This window comes from Hemicordylus capensis, chromosome 4 (genome assembly GCF_027244095.1).
Source record: "Hemicordylus capensis ecotype Gifberg chromosome 4, rHemCap1.1.pri, whole genome shotgun sequence".
NCBI lineage: Eukaryota > Metazoa > Chordata > Lepidosauria > Squamata > Cordylidae > Hemicordylus > Hemicordylus capensis.
The window spans coordinates 204,602,236-204,627,695 of NC_069660.1; the positions used below are offsets into that span (position 1 = coordinate 204,602,236).

Sequence of the window (25,460 nt, forward strand, 5' to 3'; positions counted from 1 at the left end):
TAAGAAAAGCAACAGAATAAAGTCAAGGAAATAGGAAGTGCATTTCTTCAAAGGCTAGTTAAATATGAGCATGTAACAAGGAGACAAGTCTAATCCTCAGTGCGCACCCTCCAGTTCTGATCTCCACCACCAAAGACAGACAGAAACAACCAGCGTTTGTGACACGTAATGGTGCCAAGTCACGACTTTAGCAAGAGCTGGTATCAAATTAGGAATCCTTGTACGCAGTTATACGCAAGTGGCCTGACATAAGCAAATTACAAAAATTCATTTCCTTAAAAAGGAATGCCAAAAATAAAACAAATCACTGAAAATTTCTACTGAGTATTGGCATTAACTGAAGCCATGGAGGTGGCATAGAAAAAAAATGCTCTAATTAAAAAGTGAAAATCCTGAAAGTGACACCTTCCAAAATAGCCATCAACTGGAAAGTGCTTAATGTGAATAGACGTTTTAGTAGAAAAGCATCTGTCTACAAATCATAGTTGAATAGTTAGTTCTCCATAAGCCATGCTGGGAACTGAATGATTTCTCTAGTATTCCTCCAGATTTGAGGGTTACACTTTTTAAAAGTTCCATCATTCACTATGTAAGATTGTGTGTTGCATAAAACATCAATTCCAAAATTAAATGTTTAGATCTGGTGTTAGGTTTATTCCTGTTTCTCCAGGAAATAAAGGAACATGTTTTCACTAGATCCCAGTGGATAGCACTGCTGTTTGATTTATGACAGTTATACAGGAGAACCTCATTAATCACAGGTCCAGCACCCACAGATCCATGTATCCACAGTCAGGTAATGGACACCTAATTTTGGTATAAACGGTACACAGGGGGCAGGGGCAAAGAAAGGGTTTAAGCCTTAAATTAAACCAACTTGTATTCACAAGTTGGAGGTGGTCAGAAATGATCTCATTTTTGGCTGCCATTTTGAGTTTGGAAGAGATCAGGAGCCATTTTATGGCCCATCCCCCCCCCCCAACGCTGGACCCAAAAACCCCATGATTTTTGGCCTAATTTTTACTCTTGGGGGACATTGCTGGAGTGCTGGGCACCCATGGAGCATAGTAGGTCACTTCCACCCACATTTCTAGGGCCATTTAATGCCCTTTTTGAATATATTTTCCCAACCTCTGGGAACCTAACCTCAGATTTCCTTTGCCCCAATTACTCAGTATTCACAGTTTCCATATTCACTGTAGGAGCGGAGAATGGACCTCCCCACTAATACTGAGGTTCTCCTGGTTCTCCACCTTTTTTCATGGTGGTCCTTACCACCATGAAGAGGTATCCCATCTAGACAATAATCAGCGGGTGTATGCTGTGCCCTCACACAATATCCTGGGATACTTTAAGAGTCTGAGTTCACAGAGTTCACCACTAAAGAGTAGGTTGGTTTAAGGTGGTTTCAGAATTGTATGAAATGGCTCATCAAAAGCTGCAATCATACAAATAAGATGGCAAAAAATTTCATCCCTGCAGCAGGTGAAGGGGAGGGATGTTTGAATTATCCCTCTGTACACGGTGGGGGGCAGGGGCAGGCAGAGATCAGGCTAAACCCTTCCCCCCAACATGCTAGTTTTCTAAAATTCAGTAATCCAGAAGTTTGATTTAAGATTAAAGTTAAGAAGTTTTACTTTTTCACTTCTGCTCTAACAAGCATGGAAATTGCACATTAAATTGCCCATCTTAACTTTCGTGCCACAGAAATGGCAAATAAAAACTTTTATACAAAATCTTGTAGCGATTCAGATAGAAATTTATCAGGGGCATCTCTAATAAGTGAAAGAGGGAATGACACCTGTTGAATTTTTGCCAAGATGCATCTCTCCCCAGCCCAATCTTGACCTGAAAGACAAAGACAAGGTCTGGGTACTCGATGCTTAATATCTAAAGGCAACATAATATATGAAACTGTACAAAGTCTTTAAAGCATACATGGCAGGCAAGTTAAGATGGAAACCTTAAATTTCCACACTTTAGAAGGCAAGTGAACATTTAAAGCATCTTAACTCTCATCTTAATCTCAAGATTTTTAGATTAATGAATTTCCAGCCTAAAAAACCCCCAAACAAACAGAAAACCTATGGGACACTGTGAGACAGAGAAATGCAACAGCGGCTCTTACCTATGCTGGCTAAGGGAAGCCTCCATATCCACAAGCCGTATACTTCTGATGTAGAATCTCCATGGACAAAAGCATTCCCCCACTGCAGGGCTGCTCAACTTTGGCCCTCCTGCAGATGTTGGCCTACAACCCGCATAATCCTTGACTATAGGCCACTGTGGCTGTGGATTATGGGAGCTGTAGTCCAAAAACAGCTGAAGGGCCAAAGTTGAGCAGCCCTGCCCCACCGCCATGGGTGCCTGCACACCTGTGTGCCTGCACACTGCCATCACCTCATAAGCCCATTTGCCACTCCATCACTGCCTCACATGCCCTCACCAGTCCATTTGCCAATTCACCACAGCCTCGTGTGCCATTGCAAGGCCCAGTACCACCTTGCTGGCACTGTTTTGAATACATTTGCCACCTTGCTGCCACCTCAGTTTCCCTCACAAGGTGCCTTGCCACTTCGTGAGCCCCACCCCCACCTTACGATGAATACAACAAAAATTTTATACACGTTATATACAAACCAAAGTTCCCAAAAGTGGTCTGGCTGAATAGATAGACAGACAGATATAGATAGACAGACAGACAAAAATAAAATGGTTCCCTGTCCCCCAAAGGCCTCACAATCTAAAAAAGAAAAATAAGGTAGACACTAGCAAGTCTCAATGGAGGGATGCTGTGCTGGGGATGGAGAGGGCCAGTTGCTCTCCCCCTGCTCAACAAAGAGAATCACCACCTCTAAAAAGGCACCTCTTTCCTCAGTCAGCTGCTGTCTCAGTGGAGGGAGAGATAAAAAAGTCCATAAAACGAATAGGAGAAGGAAGAGAACAACTAACTATAAAATGCCAAAGTTCTCCTAGACCAATTATCATCAATATTTTTCAAGTGAGGGATACTTTGGCAAAACCACCACCACCACCACCCTTCAATGTAAGAGTGATTTCCTACCACACTGACCTCCATGCAGTGCAGTGCTTTTCTCAGACCTGAGGAGAGGCCCTTTAACCCTCTGTCAAGCCCCAGTACCATCATGGAAGGCATGAATGGAGTGCTGGGAAGTGTCATCCTTTCCACTGCTTTTCTCATAGGAATCTATGGGGAAAGTGCTCTACATGTACCTTCCAAAATGGTGCTGGGGCTTAAGAGAGCTCCGCTTCCATAAAGGAGTCCACAGGTACTGGATGAAGTGCAGCACTGCATGATGGGAACGGTCAGCTCTGCACAGTGCCAAGGGAGCTGTGAAAAGTATTTGGCTTCAAGTGAAATTGACACACAGGCCTAATACATAATTAGGAAGCCATCCTTGGGGGTGATGCAAACCACAGGCTCCTGGGCTTTGCAATAAGGAACACTATCCTAGATTCCCCTTATCAAGCAGCTACATTCAAAATCAGGAAGTCACTCTCCAGAGGTTGCCAGGACTTTTTCCTCCCATCCCTGGCTTCAGAACCCTCAGTGGGCAGAATTGTGGATCTGTGCCCTTAATTGTTCTTCACACAGTTATTATGGGGACTTTAGGGGCTAATACCGGAGAAACACTGGATCCCCCCCCCCACAACAAAGGATTGTGCTGAATTTTTAGAAACAATTAAGGGACATTAAAAATAAATGAATGAATTAATGAGTTAAAACATGTTTAATGTGTGTTAACTGGCGGCAAAAAAGGTAGCCAACAGTAGTTTCCTACAGTTTAAGGTTCAACTTTTAAACTGTTACATATTAACCATTTTACATCTGATCTGCGACAGATTAGGAGTACTGGTGTCACTTGTTACTTAACTGAAGTCTGCAAATTGGAGAGCAGGTTTTAATTTTATGACCAAAAAATCAAAGTTCAGGGCTTGAAGAATGCTGAAACAATTTATCATCAGTACCAATACAGGTACTACTGTGCTAGTATAATGTGTCGGGAGTGTTTTTATGTTGAAGCATTCAAACAAGCAACCCCTCTAGTGAGCCAGCTCAATGCAAACCGCAGTTTGAACTTAACCGGAGCAGTTCAGCTGGCCCAAGATCAGACTGGACTGGACCCAGTTCTAAAACAACTGGTTCGAACCAGTTTGGGGATATATTTGTGAAGGGTAATCCGGCGAGGATAGGAGTTTTCCCTATCCTAAGGCCAGTGGGGGTAGGGGGGAGAGAAGAGAAAGGGTACTTTGTACCTTATCTGAGGTGGTGGCGGAGACATCAGCAGTGGGCTCTTCTAAGCCCCCAGCCAGCCTCCTGAAGGACAGCCTGAGCCAGCTGTGGCCCAGTTTGGACCTCTGTGCATGCATGGAGGTCATGCAAATGGCCTCCGGCACGTGTGGAGGCCCGAATCGGCTGCAGCTGGCCCAGGCTTTCCTTCAGGAGGATGGCGGGGGGGGGGGAGTGGTTGAAGAAACCCAACCACTGCCCCCTGCTGCCGCTAATGTCTCCGTACCTCTGATAAGGTACAAAGTAACCTTTCTCTCTCTCTCACATACACACACACACCCAGCCTTAGGACAGGGAATGGCACTTTACTTATAAAGAGGAATCCTTGTCAGATTCCCCTTTACAAGTATATTCTCGAACTGGCCTGCAAACCAGTTTGGCCCAGTTCGATGGCCAAACTGGAACAGACCTGGTCAGTTCAAATCCAGTCCAAACTGGAACTAAACTGGTTCCATGGACACATCTAAACCCCACCACCACCTCCCATCTGCAACCTTAAGTGGTCCAGTCCTGGAAAAAAGCCTAAACATATGATTCTGCTGACTGTATAATCAACCCTTAAGGGTGCATCACTGCAAGTGAGGACAAATGGTTTTGGGATGGTGGTTGTTTTCCAGGAAAAATGCAACCACATCGCAGCTGAAACACAAATACACAAAGCTACACTTTGCAGCATTATACACAAATTTTAGGAGACAGATTCTTATCATTATGGAACGTTGCTGAAACTGTTCTTGGGCAATGCACAAAACACCAAAAGCTATTATTAGTCAAGAACAAAGTCATTTTATTCAACTGCCACACTGTCCTTAGGGAAAACCAGTATGTGTTATTCTATCCCTTTAAATGTTGCTCCCTTTAAGGAGATAATGAACAGTTCACAATATGTTCCCTCTTTGCCAGTCTTGCCTCATTAGTTCCCTCTTCTCTAGCAGCATGGCCTCCTCACATGCTTCACACCTATTGTTGAAACAGGTGCAAAGAGCAATTCAATGAGAAGCAGGCCCTGACATGTTCCCTCTCAAGCCAGATAGAGATATCTGAACAGATGCAGCTGCTTGATACCAAATTAGACGTTTGTCCGTCTACCTCAGTATTGTCTACACCAGGGTTTCTTAACCGTGGGCCCCCAGATGTTGTTGGACTACAACTCCCATCATCCCAAGACATGGCCTTTGTGGCCGAGGATGATGGGAGTTGTAGTCCAACAATATCTGGGCGCCCAAGGTTAAGAAACCCTGATCTACACTGACTGATAGTAGCTCTCCAGATTTAAGAAAGAGATCCTAGCTGGAGATGATAGGGATTGAACCCAAGACCTTCTGCAAGCAAAGCAGGTACTCTACCACTGAGATTTGGCCCATCCCCAACTGTGAATAAAATGCAATTGCATCTATAGGTTTGTACAGCATCTCCTAAGAAATCATTGTAACTGCTGAGTATCAGAGGGCATTGACAACCTTCTAGTAAAGAGTTCCCTCATATTTCTACAAAACACCTCTTAGGTTGGATCACTGGAAGGGGGTGGATGGAAGTTAAAGTGAGTTAAACTGGGTAGGTTTGTAGTGTAGACACTTTGACAGTGCTGTTGACGGTCTAATACTATATCTAATAACACAGTAAAAGTTAGGCTAAGCAACAGCATCTTAGGTACAGTTTCACAGCTTATACCCTGTTTCCCCGAAAGTAAGACCTACCCCGAAAGTAAGACCTAGCAGTAATTTCTGATGTACCGCTAATTGCCCTAGTGCATTTTTTTGGGCTAAAATTAATATAAGACACTGTCTTATTTTCGGGGAAACACGGTAGCTATGTTGATAGGCCTTAAAATGCAGGGACAGTATTTATTTATTTAAACATATTTATATACTGTCCACTACTGAAGTCTTTAGGTGGCTTACATTAATAAACACAAACCAAGCAATTTTAACTATTAAAACATATCAAAAGATCGAATTAAAATACCCATAAAAACTATCAGCTAAAACAGTTTTGTTTGGCCTGGCCTTCCAAGGTTTGTAAAGTGTTTTTAAAAGTATTTTAATTAGTTTTAAATATTGTAATTGTTTTTGAGTTGTTTTTATATTGTTTTTAGCACTGTGTTTTGAATTGTATGTTTTTATGTCTTTTTAAATTTGTTGTGCACCGCCAGAGCCTTTGGATGGGGTGGTTTATAATAAATACATAATTAAAAAACCTGGCTGAAGAGGTGCGTCTTTAGTTGTTTCCTAAAAGCCAACAAGGATGGTACAGCTCTAATCTAAGCAGGAAGTAACTCTGGGGCAACTACAGAGAAGACTCATCTTTGAGTTATCACTAGACAAGCTGGCGGCACCCTCAGATGAACCTCCACTGAAGATCTTAATAGGCGGTGGGATTCATAACGAAGAAGGCATTCTCTTAAATACCCTGGGACCAAGCCATTAAGGGCTTTATAGGTAATAGCCAGAACTTTCTATTTTGCCCAGAAACCTACTGGTAGCAAGTGCAGTTCTCCAGAATCTCCCTTCCAAACATGGCTCAGGGCGGTTTACACAGACTAACAAACAAACAAACAAACAAACAAACAAACAAACAAACATAGATGACTCCCTGTCCCCAAGGAGCTCACAATCTAAAATTATTAAATAATTATTAAATACAATCCCTCCAATCATACCTATATGCTTATTCATATGAACAAGCAGCTTTTCTGTGGTCACTGTGGAAGCTTGCAGAAGGAATTTGCCTTCATCCTAGCCCTATTCAGAAATTATATTGTATGTGTATGCATGTATGTTTTTGTGTAAATGTCTATACATGCATTCATTTTAAAAATAAACCTAAGTACAGACCCTCCTAAATATAGGTGCAGATAGGATGCATACTACTGTAATTGTGTTCCAAAAGCACATTAAACAACAAACAATAAAGAGCCCTGTGGCACTATAAACACTCACTGTTGTTTTTGCTGAAACAGACTAACATGGCTACCATTTTGGAATGTTGAACCTATTTTAAAATGTATTTGAATGAGAAAATCCACAAAGCACTTTAGAAAATGTATCTGGCCTCATTCACTGATATTTCAGCTGCTCACCTGCTCGGTCATACAGAATGTGGGATCGCTGGAGTCCTTCCTTCACATGGTCTTCCGTTATGACCAATCCATTAGCAGAACAGCCAGTATTACTCTGATGGGGGAGTTTAGTTAACCTGGCCTGGACAGCCATCTGGAGTCCATTCAGCCCAGTTCTTGCATCACCGTCACAAAGGTAAGCAAGGGTGCTGATAGCTTGTCTCTCGATGCACATGCAAGATCTGAAATAAAATTATGCCATATTGCTTTTCACTGGTACGTGACATCTAAGCACATTATGTGTGGTTCACAATGCCAAATTTCTTTCTACTGACTGTTGAAAGCCAGTTGGATTTAAGCTTTATCCTTATGAAATGCCATGGCAGTCAAACGCTACAGGGTCTTTTTGAATAGTATGTAATTTAGGCACTGTGCCTTAGGGAACATAACATGATTGAAATGTACATTTTAAAATCATCATCTCAAACCTCTGAACCTGAACTCAAAACCAAACTGAACCTTCCCCCCCCCCCGAACTGGCACAGAATCCTAAAAGAAATTAAGCCCTGATGTGGGGAAACACATTCACTGGCCCCATTCAGCATGTAAAACTAATGTCTGGGGGGATTTAAACACATTTTATGTTTGTCTAAGTGTTTATCCTCTTAAATGACTCAGAAGCAGTAGGCAGGATAAAGGCCGGTTGCTTCAAAGTGAAATCCACTTAAATTCTATAGTACAAATTTGTGTGTATTGCAGTGCAATAGCTTTACACCACATTTGCTTTTACTAGACATTACCAGAAGAGAGGGGAAGGGGAAACACACAGCTTCTGCTTTCAACAGGAGTTTTGCATTCTCTGTAACATCTAGTTCTGGCCATCAAGTTAAAGAAATTCTCAGAGATGGGCAGGCTACACATCATTTCTGCAATGCTCACATGCTGGATACCAGCATAGTAGAACCAGAGGATTGGCTTGAACTATATATTTGTTAGGCCATTCCGCATTATGTGGGGGAGCGGGGAGCATGTGCATGCATGCCTCCATCATCTGGTGAGCCACTTTGTTGCCACATAACTGTGTGGGGCTGGTTTTCATCCAAATCATCTCACAATGTATGTATTAAATACTCACATTTGGGGAACAGTTCATCCAAACCACTTTCCCCATGCAATTATGCAGCAGTGGGATAGGATGCCTGGTGGGGGAGAAAAATTGTGTGCACATGTCCCCCCACCGCCCCACCCCCATACAATGCAGAAGGGCCAGTGGCAGAAACATCCAAACCGGTCCACCATTTGGAAAAGAGAGAGAGTGAAGCGCTACTGTGCAAACATTCTGTAAAAGACTGATTAAAAAGTAGGAAAGACAGAGGAAGGGAAAGGGGAAAAGATCTTAAATCTTTAAAAGGTCCTAAATAAAGACCTCTAAATCACATAACATAATCAATGGTGGCAATACTGAAATTTAATACAGCTTGCTATTGATTCAGAAGTGCTGCCTTCTCCTTTCATTTGGGGTGTGCAGGCATGATTTGTACATGCATGGTCAGAAGCATGTATGCACCGATGTCTGAAGATCTGTCTCCCTTTTAAAAAAAATTGTTATGAACAGATAGTAAAAATGTTAAGGAATCTCACCCGAGAAATACAGCCCGTTTTATTTTTAAGAGCAGAAGCTACCATGCTTAACAGACTGGCACACATAGTGTCTCAAGCTGTGCTGTTTCCAGCTCTTGACTCATTGCACCCAGTATCCAATAGGGATTAGTGTGTGGAGACTGGAATAAGCAGCAATTCCTTACAGAGTACGCTGGCCCTGCAAATAAATCCTGGATTGCCAGCAGTTCTGCACTTCATTCACTGAAAGATTTATTGATATTTTCCTTAAATGGTTTGCAAACTAGGTTCAGTAGGTTCAGCTTTAATTGAGCAATCACCAACTCATCAGTTAAATTTAGATACATCTGCATCTCAACAAAACCTCAATATATGTGCATTTTGGGATTCTGAAACAAGCGTGACATACAACAGTTTAACAACAACCACCACCACAACAACAACCCTACCACTCTTAGTAAGAAGTAGTTTCTTTTAAAATTAAGTAGGATGGTTAAAAAAAAAAAATCTCTATTCCAGTCAAGAAATATTCTACTGGTTTCTTCCTAAACCAGTTCTAAGGATGAGACATGCAGCCCAATCCTAAACAGGTTTACTTGGAAGTAAATCCCACGGAGGTCAGAGGGTCTTACTCCAGATAAGGATTCCTTTAAAGATGTATAGATTACAGCTACAATCTTTTCATTGCAGCAGAGGAGAGGGGAAATTTACACTATGCCTCCTCAGGCTTTTCCCACCCGGAGGCTGGGGTAGGGGCTGGAAGCATCTTGGGGAACATTCCTAGACAGGGGTATTCCTGCTGTGTCTTGAAAGTTCCTGTGCAGGCAGGTGGTGTGTAGGCCTCCCAGTTAAGCTCTTGAAGCAGACCCTTTTTTTCTCCCTACACCCTGCGGGGAGAAGTAGCAGAGTCCCCGCTTCTGAGTTCTCTGTGTTTGTTCCCTCCTCCCCCGCCCCCTGCACCCATCCAGATCGTACACAACCATCACGAGAACACCCTCCACAGACATAGAGGGCTACCTGCCACACAGTAAATCCACTAGACCCAACATGTAAAAAAACCAAAACATGCCAACCAACAAAATATGCCCTTAAAACAATAAGGGGGCCCTCACAGATTAAAACTGGCTATTACCAACTAAAGTTCTGTCTACCAGTGAGCACTTGCAGCCCTAAAAACATGTCTTATATCTAGAGAATACCCCAAAGATTAGTAGACATTGAGCCCTTTCTCACGAGCAGAGAAAGGGCTCCGACAGGGCAAGGGAAGGATGCCTTGGAAGGCTGACCTCCCCTGCAGACGAGCAGGTCCTTGCCTTTGGCCAGGCGGATCAGACGATCACTGGCTACTGCCGGTAGCTCCAAGGGTCGGGGTGCCCGAGTGCATTGCCCCGCCCCCCCGAGCTCCAATAATGCCCCATGCAAGTGTGCAGTGCATTAGGGGGATCCCTCCTCCCGCTAGAGCGCCACAGTCTGGCAGCCGCAGCTGACAGATGATCCAAAAAACGAGGACTTGCCACTGCGGTGCTGCCTGGATCGGGCCGGTCTCGGCAGTACACACGAGCATGCAAAACCGTCCTGGGCTTCCTTTGCCCGGTTTTGCAAGCGTCGGTGAATAGCTTCAGTGCCTTGTAAATCTGAACTATACACAAAAAGTTACCTAATCCTTTACTTAATTCAGGTTACCAGGTGTGCATCCCCAGGTAGCTTGTGGAGTCCCAGAACTCCAGTAAGGCCCACGGTGCTGATGCCTGCTCTTGGCCCCAGCCCTGCTCTCAGGGAGGACTGAAGTTTAGTAGCCACAATCTGACTGATGGCTATCTTTTTATTTTCCCCACAATACTCCATAATGTCAATCTGGGGCACAGTGGGGAAAATAGTGGCTCCCATGCTTTTGTGGTGGCTGCCATTTCCCCCCCCCCTTCAAAAAACACCCAAGCATTGTGCAAAAACACAAAATGGTGGCCTCCAAAAGGACACTAACCAGAGGAATTCTGCCATTTCTTTCCATTTAAAAACATTTGAAAGAGAAAGAAAAGGCTGCCGCACCAAAAGGTAAGCCTCACTCCTGGTGAATCCCAGGGGCGCCCCCAGGAGAGAAATTTTGTCTCATACCTGGAGCCAGCCCTACAAGTTATGCTGTGCTGGCCACCATGCCATCTTGTGGCAGTGAGTTTCATAGGTGCTAAGTGAAAAACAGTCATAATGTTCTTTTAGTTTAAGCATGATTCTTGTTTATTAATGCTAGGACTAGAAATCTCTATGGTGAACATTAAGTTGATGGAGCCAACTATTATTTATTCTTTTACATCCTGGATTTGAAAGAGAACAGCACTCAACTCTCAGGACTGTATACCTCAGATAGGAAATGGGGGACAGATCAATGGTTTCAATCATCTTCTATGCCAACATCCCTCTGCAGGCCCAAAGCTAACACATTAAAAAGAATGCGTGTAGGGTTCAGCCTTCTTCGCAATTCATAGCTTTACACGTCCTGGAGATATTATTGCTTGGAGAGCATTCAAATTGGCTATCAGCCATGTCCCTGTCTGGATGTGACCCATTTCTAGGAAGGAAATTTCCATGCAGGACAGTTTGCCATATCCTGCAACCTAATATTGTGTTACATAGGTTTCCTGCCTAGGTAACGAGTGAGAGGCTATTGCCTATATATGTAACCAGATACAGACTCACTATGAATAACTGTTGCTACTATGAGATATAAACATTTGGCCACTTTATGGCCAACTGACAGTGGCCAGTGGACCTACATAACCATATGGCTTCCTATTTCAGTGGTTGACGGAGCTACAAATAACGAAAGGCAGGGCCATCGACCTCCTCCCTATCACTGCCACATGTAGAATAGCTTCAGATGACTCAAGCAAGCCACCACATAAAGGGGGCTGCAGAGCTTGAGTTGACGGACACAGCTGTAAATTGTCCACACACAAGTTCTGTAGATTCTATTACTAACACAATCAGAAAATGATGAAGTAGCCCACTTCTTTCAATCCAGAGAGAAGTCTGTTTTCAGCATTCAGTGAAGCCAGGAGAATATTACATCACATGCATGGCTCATTTCACCATTATCTCTTGAGCCTAGTGAAGCAGCTGGACTATTTCAAGGTAGCTTCACAGTCAATTTGGGAGGAAGCACAGTAAATCCCATTGTCATAAACACAGCAGCATTTCTCTACAGTGCTTCTGTGGGCCATTAGGTTGATGTCCAATTGCTGATTTTCAGGAGATGCTACTATGTTTCTCAATGAGCTAACTAAACGGTTATTTTTAAAAGCAAATTGAGCTGTGCAAGTACATATCAGATCACAAGGACTTGCATGAAATGAAGGCCAAATAAAAAGCAGCTTAAAAAGAAACTGGATCAGTTAAAGAGGCTGAAGTGAAAAGCTTCTGCAAAGAAAAGTAAAAAGAAGGGAGGGAGTGTTTTGTTTTATTTTATTTTTTATTTCCTGATCTGTAGCCTGATTCCAGAAGAACAACCTTTCTGAGGCATACAGATAACTTTTCAAGGTACTTGACAAGCTTGTCCCAGATTCTTAAGAAAGTACACAACAAAATATGCTCAATTTCTTGTCATTTAGTGTCAGCATGTGTAGTGAACAGAGCATTTGCCTTGCACCAGGCAGGCCTATATTCAAATCGACACATGGCCAGGAAGTTCACCGAGTGTTGCTGGGTAGGTTATTCTCTCAGTCTAATCTACCTCACAGAGTTATTGTGCAGATAAAGCTCATATATCATCATGAGCTCCCTGGGATACATACACATGTAATAAATGACTGCCTGTTTCAAGCAGATCAAGGTGTAGGAATATCTCAAGAATAAGTATACATCATCATTCTGTCAACCTTACACAAAGTTATGTAGTCCTTTTCTTAATGCAAGTTATACTATCTTGGCCATGATCTTGTGGCAGCAAGTTCCACAGGTCAACTGTGATTTGTGTGAAATAGAATTTTTTTAAAAACCATTGTGTATATTAATGCTTAATTAAAGAACTAGAATCTGCTCAGAAGTATTACATGAAAGGGCAACCAACCATTCCTTGTTTTTTTCTTATAGTTCGTTCATGACAGATTTGCAAAATAGCAGCAAGGATTCCAAAACTGTAAGTCAACAATATTCTTTGAAGATGGGATAAGTACATACAGGTGAAACTCAGAAAATTAGAATATCGTGCAAAAGTCCATTAATTTCAGTAATGCAAATTAAAAGGTGAAACTGATATATGAGACAGACGTATTACATGCAAAGCGAGATAAGTCAAGCCTTAATTTGTTATAATTGTGATGATCATGGTGTACAGCTCATGAAAACCCCAAATCCACAATCCCAGAAAATTAGAATATTACATGGAACCAAGAAGACAAGGATTGTAGAATAGAACAATATCAGACCTCTGAAAAGTATACAGTGTACTGTGCTTGATTGGCCAGCAAACTCGCCTGACCTGACCCCATAGAGAATCTATGGGGCATTGCCAAGAGAAGGATGAGAGACATGAGTCCAAACAATGCAGAAGAGCTGAAGGCCGCTAATGAAGCATCCTGGTCTTCCATAACACCTCATCAGTGCCACAGGCTGATAGCATCCATGCCACGCCGCATTGAGGCAGTAATTGCTGCAAAAGGGGCCCAAACCAAGTACTGAATACATATGCATGCTTATACTTTTCTGAGGTCCAATATTGTTCTATTCTACAATCCTTGTCTTCTTGGTTCCATGTAATATTCTAATTTTCTGGGATTGTGGATTTGGGGTTTGAGCTGTGCGCCATGATCATCACAATTATAACAAATTAAGGCTTGACTTATCTCGCTTTGCATGTAATGCGTCTGTCTCATATATCAGTTTCACCTTTTAATTTGCATTACTGAAATTAATGGACTTTTGCACGATATTCTAATTTTCCGAGTTTCACCTGTACTAGGTAGGCCCATGTAGTCATTTGAACAACCAGTGTTGGCCCTGGCCAATTTCACCTTTGGTATGATGATTAACTATCTTGCACACACTCACCCCTCTAACCTGTCATGCACAGAGAATTAAAAAGGATGATCATTTAAAATCTACTGGCTCTAACCGTAAATCACACATATTCTCCTATCCCTAGTTCCCTTCTCTTTTCATTAGTCCCTCTCCAACACTGGCAACATTTCCCCCGCAAATGTTCAAATGAAAAGAAGGATGGGCCAAGTTACCAGATTTCTTCCCATGCACTTCTGTTACCAGTAACAAAGCTGACGGGGGGAAAGCACCTGAACCAGCTATCAAGACCCCCTCTGCATCCCACCCCACAGTGTTAGATGTGGTCTATGATCAATGTCACAGAGAGCCAGAACTCTTCTGATAGATAATGGGCTGGTTCAGATGAACAATGACCCTACAACAGCCCAACACACAACAGTGTTTGGAGCTACTGATGCAAATGCACCTGCCCTGATGTCATGTCCTTGTGCCAATGGGATTGTGGCACATCCTTTAATCACGTGTGAGGGGCAATAATCCAAATTGCCCCTCTACACACACTACAAAGCTTTGTTTAAACAGGATTTTGCAGAGCCTGTAGAAGGGCAACTCGGATTATCGCCCCTCACGCGTGATGATAGGATGTGCTACAATCATGTCAGCACATCCTTGAGTGATGTCAGGGCAGTCACATTAATGCCAGTGGCCTCAACATCACCACATGTACCACAACTATAAATATTTATATACTGCTCTTCAACCAAAGTTCTCAAAGCATTTTACATAGAAAAATAAATACATAAATAAGATGTCCCCAAAGGGATCACAATCTAAAAAGAAACATAAGGCAGATACCAGCAACAGCCACTGGGGGGTTGCTGTGCTGGGGTTGGATAGGGCCAGTTGCTCTCCCCCTGCTAAATATAAAAGAATCGCCACTTTAAAATGTGTCTCTTTGCTCAGTTAGCAGGGCTGTATGGCTGCCCTGGGCCTTCGCAGGAACTGGCCCAATAATGGGATAAAGGAAGACATAAAAATAAAACAGGGAAGAGGCAAGATACACAACATCTGTAAAAGAACTTTGTTCTCCTACTTGGTTGGAAAAAAATAAGTGGATAAATCCCAAGTACTTTGTTATAGGGCAAAACTGTACATAAAACCAGAAGGATTTCTTTTAATGGCATGCAGGTTTATATCATCAGCCACAAAATCATCTTCTGGCAAATCCCTGCTTGTCTGCCATGGAACCAGGGTGTCGCAGAGGATTCCTGGGGCATGCTCTACACTACAGCACCAACTCAGCAGGCTCCTGGCAACACATGATGGGCCCTGCTGTCACCCTGTAAAGACTTCACTCCTAAACATACCCAACACTCCCCTACTGGTGAGCACTGCATGGGAAGATCAGTAGTGGTGAAGAAGCAGACAGAGAACATATGAAACTGACTTGGTCAGACATTCCATCTTACCCAGTATATCTGACGAGCAGTAGCTGTCCCAGACCCTTTTCACTACGGAAGCAAGGGGTTAAATCTGGGGGCCTCTTCCTGCAGCCACTGAGCTATAGTCCCTCCCCTTGCCTGCCTACTGATGAACACCTAAGAAGCTTCCAAGTGGCCTTCAGAGTTTGAAAATCACTAGTGTACATAATTAAAAATAGAAATACACCTACTACTATGGATATTTATATACTACTTTTCAACAAAAGTTTATCAAAACAATCAACAGACAAATAATACAATCTTTTGACAAATAGATAAAGGAGGCAACAGCCACTGGAGGGATGCTGTGCCAGGGTCAGATAGGGCCAGCTGCTCTATCCCTGCTAAATACAAAAGAATTGCCACTTTAAACAGTACCTCTCTGCTCAGTTACTAATACTACCACCAAACTCTAATACAATCTTTTGCCGAATATGTCCCTATCATAGCCCCATTTAATAGAACAGTTATGGGGCAAAAATGAATGATTCATCAAGAGACCTGCCTTATATTGAAGAGAAGTCAGTAGAATAACCACAAGCAGATAATGCACTTTCTCCAGAATAAAAATGAAATGCTGACCAATCAACAATTTCCACAAAACAGTATTATATTTTAGATCTGAACCTTGAAAGTAACACCCTTTTCCCTTACTAAGAACTCTGAAGGGGAAGATAAGATCCTTTGGCTACCACCTTTCCAGGATAACAGCCAGTCCAAATCATCATATAATAATTTAAAAAGATGTATGTTTAAAATGACCAAATATAGTATAGAAGCCGAATTAAAAATAAGCTGGGCAGTAAGCAATCTAAGTGATTAAAAAAAGTTTCAAATAATATTTCAAAAAAGTTTCTAATAAAATAATAACAGTATCATCATCAAATACCTTTTGGTCATTGAAATATATTCTCATTTTCTTAACTACTTCTCTGGTGAAAGTTTTCCAATAGCCAGTATTTGATTTTTCAAGCCTGATGGCTTTGCATTAAGGTATATTCCATTTTCACCTTGTTTTCATCTGATATTTGTGTCTACATCTCTTTGGGGGCTGGCTCTATCTTACATGAAGTAACAATTGCAAGACAGGAAACTAACCCACTTTCCAACCTCTGAAAACATCCATACTCTCATCTTACACTTGCACTATTCCGGATTTTTGCCAGTCTCCAAAATTAACACAGGACATATTGGACACCAAGCCTTGATGTTTGTACCTTGTAACCAGTGACACTTGGAGACAAAAATACAAACAAACAGAGTGGGAGGCCACCCCAGGCCCTAACACTGGCTGACCTCAAGATGGTATGTCGACTAAAAGGTGAAGGAAAACTACAGCTATTGCACAAGTAATGTTGACACCTTAACTGGAACATTGCTAGTTTTATCCTAAATGAACAAATCTATCAGCATTGGCCCATTACTTTTTCTTGCTTTCACACATGAATCCCCTGTTGATAGATATAAGTAATGATCTTTAGTCAAGTGCTAGACACCACTTGAAGACACTGTATATACTGGGTTCCAACCTTCAGAATAAAATATCATGGGGCACACTATCCACAACTAATTGATTCTGAAGTAGTCCTCTTAATATATCGGCAGAGTATTTATATTCTGCTCTTTTCTTCAAGAAGCTTAGAGGAGCAAGGAGCTCATTTTACCTGCATAACAACCCTATGAGGCAGGTCAGGCCAAGGGTAGAACTATATGTAGTGACAGCAAACTCATGTCTTCACACATGGGTTACTGCCCAAACAACTATAAAATGAGGGGATGGAGGCTGTGGTAATCTTTTCAATTGAAAAGAAGTATGGAGAGGGTACTTACCTTTCCTCTGACTGTCCCTCTCCCCCACACCCACCAGCTGCTTTTCTCCCAATTCAATAGTTTGCTTGGGCTAGAGGGGAAACAATGAGAATAGGAAACATTCCGATTTTCTGCATCAAAATACGTTCATCTACCCCACTTCACTGGTGCTTAGACCTGTTGCTTCAAGCGGTCTTGTAGTCCTGCCCCGAGTCAGAGAGTGATTTGCCCAGGCTCACCTAGTGAACTTCATAGCCACGCTTAAATGCCTACATCCAAGCTCACCTCTTGAAGTATACCAACCACACTGGCTCTCTTTAGAATAAACTGGGCCCACTCTGGGAGAAGTAGATTGCTTCAATCTACTTCAGTCAGGCCATATTCTGATAGAACATTCAAGGTGACATACTGTTTGCATTAGTAAACAAGTGTAAGGCGCATGGACTTTGTATAACTATGTGGAACTGAAAAGCACAGAGAACCTTGTGTGGATATAATTAAGCAGCTTGCTGGATAACTAAAGAAGAGTAAAACCATCCTGCCTGTCAGTTGCAACCCTACTGCAAAAACCTAATACACTAACCAGGCTCATAGTTTTTCACCAATATACTGGTTTTAGGGCAACTAAAATTCCCACTGGACAGCAGTACACAAGTTCTCGCCATACTACCCCGATCTCACCATAATACACTCTCATGCAATCAATTTCTCAGCTATTTTGCAACTTGTATAACTTGCTGGGTGTCAGTCATTGCCTAGGCCAGTGGTTCCCAACCAGGATTCCTCCAGATGTTGCTGAACTACAACTCCCAGCATCCCCAACCTCAATAAATTGCCACTGGCTTAGGCAGTAGCTATTCATTCACTCTGTTGAATCACCTTATCAGCATAGGCAGGAGGCCCATCCACTCATTATGTTCAACACTCACATGAATATACAGTGCACACGGATACAGATCTGTACACAGGTGCAGTCATGAACGTAGGTACAGAAGTACATTTCCTATCTGTACCATGCAGCTGAAGGGCCTGTATTCAGGTTCACTTTTAAAATGACCAGTAAATGGCCTCCAGGTCAGATGAGTGCCAAAGCTGTGGCAGCCGCTGGGTGGGATGCCACTGCTTGTGCCAGCAGCAGGTGCCAGCAGTATTGCCAGTGTTTACTTTTTAAAAAAGGTACCTCTTGCTGCCACAACCCCCCAGCGCTGCTCTCAGTGGCTGCCACTGGGTACAGCCATTCACACAAACTCACGTATGAGTGTACAAACATATGTACACTCATGCAGCATAATTTCTGAATCAGGCTTCGGTCACAACTGGCACACCATCCCAAACACTACTGCTGCATTGGCAGAGTGGTCTCTGCAACATTGGATGCTGCAGTTTTAATAAACTATATGAATGGGAGATTGCAGTACACAACATGAACATTTACTTGAACTGTGCCACTCTTACAACAATATATAAAAATGTTTGCTGCTCCTGGTTTCTACTCATTCTTTTCTTGGTGTTCTCCAAAATTCCTTTCCTTCATACAACTGCTTGTAGAATACTTTGGTTGGCTGTACCCCTATTCAGATATTATGCTGGACCTGTATTCAGATGTCCAAGTTTTTGTGTTATTGACAGCCTCTGTGCATTCCACATTCTGTGGGGTTCACCACCGAAGTGAGCAAGCTAGCATACACTACAGAGTTTTGCACACTACAGCTCTCATTGGTTCATTTTTAAATGACAGATTTCTATCCTTCATAACTGCGAAGATAAGATGTTGGCAGAGTCTGTTATGAAGACTCAGGAATACAAGAAGAACCCTGCTGAATCAGAATCAAAGCCTAACTAGTCCAGCATTCTGTTTCCCACAGTAACCTGCCAGATGCCTCAAGGTAGCCCACCAGCAGGAAACAAAGGCACGCCCCCTCTCCTGCTGCTGTTCCTCTGCAACTGGTATTCAGAGGCAAACTGCCTCTGAACCCAGATGTAGTATATTGCCATCAAGACTAGCGGCCATTAATGGAGTTCATGGATTTGTCTAATAAGCCATCTAAGTTAATGACGATCACCATATTACGTGACGGCAAACTCCATAGATTAATTATGTGCGGTGTGAAGGAGTACTTCCTTTTCTCAATCTTCTGCCAGTTTCATGGGATGACCCCTGGTTTTAGTGTTGTGAGAGGGAATGGGGGAAAACCCCTCTCCAACCACTTTCCTCCAAGCCATGCATAATTCCAAATGCTTCAGACATCTCCTCCTTGCTTATTTGCCTCTTTCTAAGCTAAGAAGCCCCCCAACACTGTCGCCTTTCCTTGTAAAGAAGGTATTACAGCGCCTGGCTGTATTCCCTCTAACAGGGATTCCCAGATGTTGTTGACTACAACTCCCATAATCTTCAGATGCGATGGCTTTTGCTTGGGGATTACAGGAGTTGTAGTCAACAACATCTGAGTATCCGTGCTAGAGGGAACAATGGCCCTGGGATCATTTTGGTTACCTTCTTCTGCATCTCTTCCGGGGGCAACCGGGCTTTGGCAGGCCAGACCTTCCGAGTGGTCAGCAATAGGTTTCACTCCCATCCATAGTAATCCCCACTTCTCTCTCCCCCCCAGCCCCAATTCTTGCCCACAAATACTTTGCTCCAATCCTTTCAAAACATGACTCTTGGAAGCTCAACACATTCCACAACGAAAACATTTACTTCATTTATTCACTTCACAAAGTGGGGAGGGAGGGGATTAACCTGGAGCAGAATTTCTGGTGTCGTCTGTTTGTTTTGGAGGAAGGGAGAGAAGAGAATACACTGGCCCACACAATGTGCAAGGCAATGCTGGCATTCCCAAACAGCTAGCGCTATTGCACAGATGGAAGCCAGCCTTGGTGGTGTTACGCAAGAGTGCAATTGCACAACTTAAAACAATGTGCCTACACTTACACAACACTACTTATACTGTTTCCAAAATAAATAGTGCTGTGCAAGTGCAGGTGTGCTGTTTTAAGTTACCACACAATTGTACTCTTATGCAAAACCACCAGGGCTGGCTTCCATGAGCACAGTAGTGCCAGCTGATCAGGAACACCAACTTTGCCTTGTGCATCACGTGGGTCATTGATAAGCTATCTTGCCTCACTTTTGGCATGGACAAGAATGTTTGAAGCAAAATTTTTAAGCTTCTAAAGGGGTTTAGTAAAATTTGCAAGATCCCAAAGGAGTACTTTGAACAGAGTGCATGAGGCAAAACTAGTAAACTAAAGGACTTGGCATTAATGTGGCAAGCATAATGGCATCTTACAGTAAAATGTGGTGAAATACCAATGAGATACCAATGAATCTGCTAGGGCTCTCCGCTCATCATCTCAGGCTCTGTTCATGACTCCGCCACTAACAGAGATCCAGTTGGCAGGGACTAGAGACAGGGCCTTTTCGGTTGTGGCCCCTTGGCTTTGGAACGCCCTCCCTGAAGAGCTTTGCCGTGCTCCCCCTCTCAGTGTTTTTAAAAAACATCTTAAAACACACCTTTTTAAGGAGGCTTTTTAATGCTCCATTATATATTTTTTGTTATATCTGGTAGGTTCTTTAACTTTTTATAATTTTCAGTTTTAATTTGAACCTAATGATTGTGGTTTTTAATCTGACAACTTTTTTCTTCTTTTTTCTTTTCTTGTTTAATTTAGTTAATTTTATTTCTTTTATTGTATCTTGTGGCTATCTTATTGTTGTGAGCCGCCCCGAGCAATAGTGCAGTGGAGGGGCAGGGTATAAATATATTTTAATAATATAATGATGATGATGAGATCTTCCTGATATGTATCAGCAGTGCTGGGGCCACCTCTCCATGGCTGATCCCCATAACATGGTTTAAATGTTTCAAGGCCTGGCACCGCTTGAAAGGGCTGTTGTCACAAAATGGTTGCCCAGTCAGAATCAGCAATCGGGTGGGAAGGACCCATGCACTTGGCTCCACCCAGGGGGTGCCTGGCTTTCAAAGATTACTTCGGTCCTATGGAATAAAGCCACCAGAAGGCAGCAGCTGCTGCTCTGAGGTATAAGAGACACCTAAATGACCCCGGTTATTTCTTGGTTCTGCCTCTTGCTTACTATGCGACCTTGAGAAACCCTGCTGACCTTTCTGTGCTTCTGTTTATACATGTTGACTCAACACACAGAGCTGAGAGGATAAAGTACTCTGATTTCCTGCAACTAGTAATATTACACAACAAAATAATTAACGAACAACCTCATTCTTTGTGTTAAGTGAGATAATAAAACATTTGTACCCAGAAAAATCCTAGACACCAAAAAACTAACTAAAGGCCCTTCAAGTTGCAGGACAGAGGTTAAGGGATGTTTCCTTTTCCACAATCCTGGAACTTTGTTCAGAAGGCAAATGAGCAACACTGACCCCAACGGCACCCAGGTCATTCAGTCTCTGTCCTTAAAGATAGAATTAAAATGCTTGACTAACAAGCAGAAGGTCACCAGCTCGAATCCCCACTGCTACTATATCGGGCAGCAGCGATATAGGAAGATGCTGAAAGGCATCATCTCATACTGCACAGGAGGAGGCAATAGTAAACCCCTCCTGTATTCTACCAAAAGAAAACCACAGAGTGTCAGTATCTGGCCACCTGGCAGGGAAGTTCATGGTCTCAAACAGAGTTGCAGAAAGAAGATATGGCTCTGACACAGTTCTTCTTATCGGGCTTGGCTGCAAGCTGTCGACACGGAAGTTTGACAAATGTTGCTTTCCAGCAGTGAATAGAAAGCTGGTGACGCAATTTATAGCACAAGCCGAGAGCTCCCAGCTGGCAGGAATTCAAGGCTTATCAGCCCTCTGCAAGAGGTGTTTACTCCTCCTAATAGTCTCTAGCTGTGCCCTCCTAATAGTCTCTAGCTGTGTCCTTCGTCTTGTGATTCTCCTCTGTTGTGGAGTCAGTGGAGGTTGCTTGCATAGCTCCTCTTCTGATTGGTCCGTCACGGTTTCTGCTGTCTCAGGTTGTTGTGCCTGCTCTGAATCATCTGCCTCAGCCATTTCTTGGAAACTGACAGCCGGGCTCTGCCCCTCAGGCACCCCAGCTTTGGCTGGAATGTCGACAGCTTCCCCTTCCTCCTCGGCTCTGTGGGAGCCAGGAGTCGAAGTTGACTTGACAGGACACTTTACCTTTACAGCGAACATATGGTACAAACCTGCAAACTGCCTAAAGCCTTTGGAGTCAGGCGGTATATAAATTTTAAAAAATAAAATAAATTTGCCACAGGAGAGAAAGAAGAGGCTCTCTTACACCCACTGCTTCTTCCCCATGAGGCCCTCAAGGTAATTTTTCCTCCAAGCCAGGCTCACCTCTGGTTTTGAAACCTCACTTGAGGGGAAGGGTTCCCCCCTCCCGCCCTGCAACAAACAAACAAACAAACAAACAACCCTAGCCAGGGCTGGTGTGGCAAAGAAGAAAGAATGCAATTTGCAGGGGAGAACTGGCAGGCAGGGAAGGGTTAAGCATTAATTTTTGGCCACAGATTTTCTCTTGAAAGTGCCCTTCAGCCCCTGAATTGGGAATTCATGAAATTGAGTGGGGGTGGGGAGAAAATGAAATGGAATGTCAGCAACTGGCTTTTGTATATCAATAATGAAAATTTGATATTTGAATTTAAAATTGTATTTCTACTAAATTTTATTGACTAGTTAGTATAGCATATCCAATCAAAATGCTGGTGAAACCTTTCAAAATTTCCTGTAGGTTGATGCAGTCACAACACTGGGCTCCCTGTTAATCATGGTTAAACTGAGAGCCCGCCTCAAAGTAGGGGTGTGCACCGGACCGCGGACCTGCGGCTCGGCACTGGGGTGGGGGGTTCCATTAAGGGCGGGGGGGGCTTTACTCACCCCTCCCGCGCTTTGCAAGTTTGGTGCCATAATTATTTTTAAAAATGCGCCGCAGAATTTCTCGTTGCTCGCCGCTCCTTCTTGACTTCAAAATCGGGCGGCAGGATACTTCCCTGCCGCCCCCGAAGCCCCCTCAAGCCATTTGAGCTCTTGAAATCTCGCCCGGACCGAGTGCCAAAGCGCTCGGGCGGGCGGCGGGGAGATGTCTGTCCGTCCGCCCGCCCCCTTCCCTGCCTTCTGCGAAGTGCACTTCGCAGAAGGCAGGGAAGGGGGCGGGCGGACGGACAGACATCTCCCCGCCGCCCGCCCGAGCGCTTTGGCACTCGGTCCGGGCGAGATTTCAAGAGCTCAAATGGCTTGAGGGGGCTTCGGGGGCGGCAGGGAAGTATCCTGCCGCCCGATTTTGAAGTCAAGAAGGAGCGGCGAGCAACGAGAAATTCTGCGGCGCATTTTTAAAAATAATTATGGCACCAAACTTGCAAAGCGCGGGAGGGGTGAGTAAAGCCCCCCCCCGCCCTTAATGGAACCCCCCACCCCAACCCTCCCGAACCAAAACCACCCCTTGTCCGGATCGGTTCGGAGGCCAGTGGAATGGCCTCCGAACCGATCCGTGCACACTACTACCTCAAAGAACACAAACTCTTTCTTCATAGCCTCTTCCCCAGTTACCAATACTTGCATACTTTGTCAGCAACACTGATATTAAATCACAGTTAAGCTTTGCCAGGTTTCTCATTTAAACAGAATCTGGGTTCAGATTTTGAACTGGGGAGCCTTAGTTAATCTTAACCATGATTAACACCTGTGCCAAAAAAACCCACAAACCATGTGGTTTTGGGAATGAAGAAGGCTGATGATTCATTAGCCAGGAAGTGAGCAGTATGTCTGTCTGCACCAACCTAACCAAACCCATTATCCTCTTCATAAATCCCTTCTGTCTTCGGGAATGAAAGAACAGGAAAGGAACTGCATAGAATGATGCTCAGTTATGATTTTCAACCAAAGAACTTCTCCCACAAATCACTTCCATAATCAAAATGCTAAGAACTAGAGCTGCTTCAAACATGAATTTCCTTTGCACAAATGTTTTGGCCTTAGGTTCAGCTGCCTATATAGGCAACTGGCTACAGCTTCTCACATGCGGCCATGCAGTGAGACCGACCTGCTTACACATAGTTTTCATGCAGATATCATGCCAAAGCATGATCTCAGTGGGTTTATATATCCTGGTCTGTGCCTGCTGAGGTCTGACATGATGTCTGAATTGACAAACCATAATTTGGGCCATTGCTCTGCCTCTTCTGCTGTGGAAACAGGAATGAATTCATGAAACTTAGTGGGCAAAAAACAGCAGCTCTGTCACCTATTATAGCTGTGGAAGCTGAAAGTAGGGCTTGCATCTGAATCCTTATTTATTTTATGAATTTATACCCCATCTTATCCAAATTAAAATCAAGGTGGCTTACAAGATAAAATATCACAAGTGTTAAGAACAGCAGATAGCATACAAGAGGACACAGCAGTTAAGTGAGAACTACAACCACAGCCAATTAATGAAGCCATAGTTTGGCATGATGTCTAAATGGAATAATAATCGTTTAATGGCACATTTTTATCCATGGAGGAAATCTATCACAGTGCAAACACACTGACAATTTTTAATACTTCCAAGGAACACAGATACAGAGTACCGAATATCAGATCTCGAACAGAATTACAGCTGGCTGACATGTGCAATGCAACACAATCAGTTCTGAGCCACCCACACTGCTGCAGGTGTCTAAAGCAATGCCCATGCAGTTGCAGTAGAGGGTTCATCTACTACTATTTAAAATCATGCCATTGCACTTCTGCGGTGCTACATCCATTAGAAATAATAGACATAGTGCCGTGGAACTGTGATTGTACCATTTTAAGTAATAGCAGACGAGCCCTGTTCTGCAACTCCACAGTGGCACAGCAGTTGATCAGGCTGCGCAACATCTCAGCCACTTATCTTTTGTGTGTATAGCCAATAGACATTACAATTATTTTTTACTACTGCATATTACATCAACAGCTGACTTGAGAATTCATTACCAATGGTCTCCTTTTTACTTTTTGGAATTCATGCTTCTGTTCTGCATGTTAGTCCAATATCAACTTTTTGCAGTGTCCCACCAGTATTCCTTTATTTGAATTTCTAACCTGAGCCCTCCTTAAGACTTATGAAGATACAATTTGGGCTGCTAGACAACTGGGGGGGGGGGGGAGAGATGATCATTTAACTGATTATTTGATTAAGACACTGGCTACACTGAAATGAATTCTGC

The 25,460-nt window shown here is 43.2% G+C and overlaps 1 protein-coding gene across 2 annotated transcripts in view; it reads right to left on the reverse strand.

Annotated features, from left to right (window-relative positions):
- WRNIP1 (WRN helicase interacting protein 1) overlaps positions 1-25,460 on the reverse strand; it is a 67,138-nt gene that overhangs the window by 14,139 nt on the left and 27,539 nt on the right. Inside the window, exons 4-5 of one of the 2 annotated variants that reach the window (XR_008306132.1) lie at positions 7,392-7,612; positions 1,802-1,848 (exon numbers count right to left, since the gene is read on the reverse strand). Coding sequence is in view for 1 of the 2 variants with exons in the window: in XM_053245452.1 (XP_053101427.1) it covers positions 7,392-7,612 (221 nt within the window). In the remaining variant the exon portion in view is untranslated. The remainder of the gene's footprint in view (positions 1-1,801; positions 1,849-7,391; positions 7,613-25,460) is intronic. The other variant, XM_053245452.1, reaches the window with a different exon arrangement.